At 46.6% G+C, this 6,121-nt stretch overlaps 1 protein-coding gene across 1 annotated transcript; it reads left to right on the top strand.

Annotated features, from left to right (window-relative positions):
- Nucleotides 1-417: 417 nt before the first annotated feature.
- Nucleotides 418-4,209, top strand: GPX1 (glutathione peroxidase 1). Its single transcript, XM_084839575.1, has 2 exons — nt 418-699; nt 3,121-4,209. Exons 1-2 carry the CDS (start codon nt 469-471, stop codon nt 3,469-3,471), a joined length of 582 nt encoding a protein of 193 aa, XP_084695701.1. The 5' UTR covers nt 418-468; the 3' UTR covers nt 3,472-4,209.
- The last annotated feature ends 1,912 nt before the right edge of the window (nt 4,210-6,121 follow it).

Raw genomic sequence — 6,121 nt, 5'->3', positions numbered from 1 at the left:
GCCATGACAAACATAAGCCCAATTCATTTCAGCGTGCCCGCTCTAAGCAGTACTAACACTGGCTAGCAAGCCATTGCGGCTGTGCTTAAGGTAAAGTGCGCTTTCACCCTTCATGCAGCGCTTCCGTTAATTAAACCAATGCACCCAGCAAAGACCGCCGGCAGCAAGATTACGAATCGCCCCACTGAAGACGGGCGACTCGTAGGGAGGATCAAAGGCCTTCGGATTAACGGTCACTGCGCCGCGCGCAGGCCTGGATTTCTCTCAGCAGGAGCCGGCGGGGCGGGCTACGGCGGCTTCCTCCACGCCAATCAAGGGCAAGGACGCTGGGCGGAGCCCCCGCTCCGCCAGTTCACGGTCTTGATTGGCGGGCGGAGCGGCTGAGTTTTTAAAAGGAGGGCGAGGAGGCCCTTGCTTGCGCACTTGGCGTGGAGCGGCTGGCGTGCCTCTGCTGCTGCTGCTGCTGCAATGGCTGGGAAGTCGGTGGCTGGTTTGGCGGGGATGGTGGCGCGACCACTCGGGGCGGCGGAGCCTGTGGACCTGGGCTCGCTGGCGGGACGCGTGTTGCTGGTTTCCAACGTGGCTTCGCTTTGAGGCACGACGAGCCGGGACTTCGCCCAGTTCCATGAGCTCCAGCGGCGCTTCGGGCCTCAGGGGTTCACCGTGCTCGCCTTCCCGTGCAACCAGTTCGGTCACCAGGTACCCCCCGCTGTCGCTTAGCGGCAGGCGAGGCAGCGCGCGACGGGCGAGGAGCCTCCCGCCTTCGGTTAATTTGTTTCGCGGGTTGGTGGCGCTGCCCGCGCACCCGCACGAAGGCGCCCTGCCTGGGGCGAAGCCGGCGCCAGGGCTGGCTTGCCGAGCGGGGCTCAGCTGGGGCGGCGCTCCCCAACCCTAGGCTCGTTGGGGCGGCGGAGGGGGCGAATGCACTTCGCTTATGTCTAGCAGAACTCCTTTTTCCGTCGGCAAGGGGCTAATGATGGAGCCGGCATGAAGCTCCCTTACGGAAAAACAGGGGCGAGGCCGGAGCTGAGCACGGACTAAGCTCCGCTCGTAGCTTTGTTCCCATCCGCCCGGACCGAATCTGTTGCAAGGGCCGCGCCCTCCGAGTGCTGAAACCTGAGACTGGGTTGGCGCCGCTCTTCCCGGCAAGGTTGCCTTGGCTTGACAAAGCGTGTCCTTCGGCATATGGGAGTGCTGTGGCGGGGGAAGGGTCACTGTTGCCTTTTTGCCTTCTGTTGAAGACAGTGGAGCCCTGACCTGGAAAAGGCAAACACCCCTCGTGGAGCGCCTTCGGGAGCTCCTTTGGGCACTCGCTCTGAGAGAAACCTTGGCCCTGAGGAAGCCCTCATGCACCATTGCCCTACTTCTCACATCTGCAACTTGTCAGGGGACTGTGGACTGAGGGGAGGAAGTGAAGCTGGGTCCGCCTTCTTTTCTGCAGAGACTCCTCTGCAAGTTATGCTGTAGGCATGTGGCTAGGGCTTTGCAACCTTGCCCATTTTTGATCGCTGCTCAAGTGCTCCTCTCTCCTGCCCCTGGAAAAGGGCTTGCAAATCTCAGCCTTTTCTTCCTTTCCAGTAGTGGGTCTACCATAGCCAGGTGTCTGACCGTCAAATACTTCAGCCATCAATCTGATGCCCTCAAGATGTGTTGGATTACAACACCTATAATCCACTGCCAGCATGGGTAATATGGAACAGGGGAAGGTATTTTTGATTTTGTGAGACATGGATGTGGAGGTTAAAAGAGAAGAATAAACTTCTATCTGGACTTGGTCTTGCATGCCTGATGATCTGTAGGAACAAAGGTGTTGGCTGCTGAGACCAGCTTTTCCTCCTGTTCTTTGAACTCACCGGGTGACAAACAGTCAAACTTGAGAACTGGGCATTTCCATTTTAAAAGCTGTAGTTTGGTTTGGAGCATGTGGATTGGGAGAGGGCAAACTTTGTAAGGCTTGGAAACCTGTGATGTTTTCAAATGGCTGGTACAATAAAAGGGATGGCTTTATTTCTCATATCTGTGGGACTAAAACACCTGTACTCTGTCGTCATTCACTGGCACAAACATTATGGAAGACCCTATTGGGGGTGGGGTGTCTAAATGAGTTCTCAGGCTTTCACTGGATAATGGCTTGAACCCAAAAGATCCCAGAAGTCAAATTTGTGCAAAGTGGAGGTTAAACTCATAAATATCTGGACTTGGTCCCTGATGTTCTGGAGCTCCTTTGGATGAATGTATGCTGTTTGTTGCTACCTGCCTCTGCAAATACCTGCTTGACCAGAATCGATAAGGGCTTCTTGGTACTAAATTTCCCAGCCACACCCTACAGGCAGTGTACAGGGAGGGTTTACTGCAGGGAAAAGGTATGCCAGAACCTTGTCCATGTAAAAACTTGATCTAAGATTTTTTTAACGTATGTATTTGAGTGGGTTAAGAAGCTGCGGATAGACAAGCTGGGATGGTGGACAGAATGCACTTTGTGTATTGCAACTTTGATTTCAGAACTAAAGCACAAAGTTCTGTTTAGAGAACTGAAGTAACTGTAGGGTAACATCAGAGTCCCCTGACAAGTGTGGTGTATGAGAATCCATAACTTCTAAGGACTTAAATTAGAAAAATAACCAAAAAAATACTTGCTTTTGTTATTCCTTTTCCCATCCCCTTTGACGCCCTTCTAGTGCTGTTTGGCATGATGCATCAGCAGCATTTCCCTAAAATGCTTACCACCAGTTGAGCAATATGTTAGGGGGTAGCTAGTAACATCAGTTGACATATTGGAGGGGAAATTATTTTGTTCTATATATATTACTTTCTATGAGGAAGAGAAAGTTTCAAGTCATAGTAGTTGCAGCTAATGCAACATGACAGCTTATAGAATTGATAGAGACATACTTTCCCTATAGCTGAGCTAGATAACTACCATAACAAGTAGCATCTGAGTTATATGCTAGTTCAGTTTCTGCAAGAAAATATTCTTTGACTATTTCAGCAAAGCTACTATTGACACAACAAAGGGTTTGTTAAGCAAAGGGCAAATGCTACGTAAACAGAAATTGGTAGCCTGTTGGCTGCTGCTATGGTGACTGTACTTGAGCATATATCTTCTCTCCCCCTTTTCAGGAGAATGCCACCAATGAAGAGATCCTGAATTCACTAAAGTATGTCCGCCCAGGCAATGGGTACGAGCCCAACTTCACGGTGTTTGAAAAGTGTGAGGTCAATGGGGCAAATGCTCACCCGCTCTTCAAATTCCTAAAAGAGGCATTGCCTTACCCACATGACGACCATGTGTCTCTGATGACCAACCCACAGTTCATCATCTGGTCTCCTGTGTGCCGCTATGACATCGCATGGAACTTCGAAAAGTTCCTCATCGGTCGTGATGGAGTGCCTTTCAAGCGTTACAGCAGGCGATTTGAAACTATCAAGATCCAGGATGATATTGAGATGTTGCTTAAACAAGCCCCTTAAAATCAACCAGATTTAAGTCTTGCTGAAACTTATCTTTACCTCTCTGCTTGAGCTAGACTTCTTTCATACATGATGTTACCCTTAACATGATAAGTGCAACGCTTTCTGTGCTAGAGTAAATTGCATATATGTCCCAGTTTAAACTGGGCTAACCTGATTGTGCAGAGGAAAGTTGTTTATGTACTACAGCAAGAAAGCTTCCCTGGAATACAGGAGTCTGCTTGGATGCTGTGATGTAAACTGAAACTGTAGTTCTTTCCATTGTATGCCTGCTAAAACCATTATACCTAAAGCACATAGTCATCAATCTTAACTTCACGTACACTGCATAAATATATGCGAATAAGCTGGGGCCAGTTATGGTTCCTTGTATATGTTTATATGGTGTACACAAGGAGTGTGTATACTTCAAACATTCCAGTTCAGTGGATATACAATGTGGGTCTATAACATGCATTGCTAAAAATCATGCTGTGTGAGGCCCCAACCTGCCAGACTTCTCGTCCTTTGTCTCCATTGCCTCTTTTTCACTGGTTCATCAACTGTTTACTCTGACAGTAAATTTCTATTCTCCATCAAAATTTTATTCATGATGGTGCTTCTTCTAAACACTTGAAAAGCACTTGATGCACGTGTAAAAATTTGTATGAAGTTGTAGTAAATTACACCAGGGAAAACAGTTTGGGGTCAGAGCTTTGATGTAAAAGCTACTATACATGAATAAAATGATTGAAATAATATGTTTGTATGTTACTATAAAGCTGGGTAGGTTTGGATACCAACTACCTATTTGAATCGCAACCAGAATTAACAGTTCATTCCTGTTCTCTTGAGTATTCTACTTTGGGACAACTTAGTGCTGCATAAAATGTCCCCACAGTGAGTGTTGAATACCTTAATGGTGCAATCCTATCCAGATAGGTGGCCGCCTATCCAATGCAGGGCAGGAGAAGCATGGAGCGGATAATTCCCTCTGTGCTTCTCCTACCCTGCATTTTTGGCTAGACAGCCGATTGCGGCTGTCTAACCGTGGGAGGACGGCGTGGGGGAGGAGGCTGCTGTACGACACATTGGATGTGTTGTCCTGGCATTTCCACCTGTCCTGGAATGCCCTTTTGGCTGCTCTGCACTCCTCTTGCTAGTGCGGAGGACGGGGCTGTTCTGCGCTGCCTCCAAGGCAACGTGGAAGTTGGGGGGGAGGTCAGTTCCCAGAAAACAAGATATCCTATGGCTGTCTAGCAGCCATAGGATTGCTTCCTGTGGTAGATATTTCACAAAATTAGCAGTGCAGTCTGGATAGTACACCACTATTTCCTGTTAGTAAAATAGGATTTGTTCATTACATTTGTTTCCACATCTCCAAAGACATTAGAGCAGCTCATGTATTCTCAGTCTGTGCTGAGGGGCAGACTTACATAACCATAGAACTGATGTAGACCAGGGTATACTTTAAAGGCACAATATTCTTAAAACTGGTGGCTTTTGTAATAAGGCTGTATATTTTTGGAAAACCAGTATGGTGTAATGGATAGTTACATTTGGATGTGGAAAGCCAGGATCTCTTATGAAAGTGATTGCTTAACCCACAGCAAGATTGGGAGAACAAAAGCTACATTTGTAACTTGACACTTGTTACCGTGGCACTAAGGGTCCTTCTAATTGGGCCCAATGTGCTATTAGTTACCTACGTTTATTTTGTAGGTCTATTATTGCTATGACTCAAGTCTGAGAACATTGTAAGTGTTTAACCATTAAGTAAACAGGAAGCTGGTAAACTTCCAGTTTTGAGTGAATCTTGCTAGATATAAATCACTGAAAAGACTGTGGTCACTCCAGGGTATATTCCTGCATATAATGGTTGTGTATAGGTAAGAACTGATGTCCTTGTCCTGTTCCTCATTGAAAGGATGCCTGTCAGTTGTCTTTAGGGCATGGTTGTGTTGGCTCCTTCTCACATTTTTAGCGAGTACATATTCAGTGTTTTTCAAACTGCGCTGGGGGTGCCGCCCACCCATTTCCTTCAGTAGGAGAGAGGAATGAAAGAAACTGGTAGTGTGGGGAGACAGGTTACAGGTTAAGTGTGAAAGGAGAAGGGGAGATGAATAAGAATACTTTGAGAGGCATGTCGGTTGAGGAGGAAGAAAATATAAAACAAAACAAAGTCTTCCCTACTTAGAGCTTCTGGATCAGCAAATTCATCCTGAAATGTGGAGGTTGAGTTATGATACCTCCAGAGCCAAAGCCTGTACTTTTAACTTGAGAAAAGCTGAACTATGGATTCACAAGGAATTTTCTGTTGCAAAGAATTTATCAATTTCCAAAGAGGATTAGATAGGGCACATTTGATTATGGTATTTATATGCTACAATAAGTTCTCTGGGTAGCTTACAATCAAAGAAACCATTACATATAAAATTAAAACCTAAATATAAAACTAGTAGCAGATAAAACAACACAGCGGCTCCAAAAGCATTTGTTTATTCGTTCAGTCGCTTCCGACTCTTTCTGACTTCATGGACCCTCCAAAAGCATAACCGATCTTAAAGCTCTATGAACAGGTTTTAACATTCAAAGGCCTGGGAAAATACAAAAGTTTTTATCTGGTTCCAAAAAGACTAAACCCCTCTGGACAGGGTTTTCCATAACTCTG

Source organism: Heloderma suspectum, chromosome 2, assembly GCF_057233095.1.
Source record: "Heloderma suspectum isolate Gila_16-S chromosome 2, 16-S_ref, whole genome shotgun sequence".
In the NCBI taxonomy this organism is placed as follows: Eukaryota; Metazoa; Chordata; class Lepidosauria; order Squamata; family Helodermatidae; genus Heloderma; species Heloderma suspectum.
Note: the sequence above shows the minus strand (reverse complement) of the source record. Positions and strands in the feature narration are given on the sequence as shown.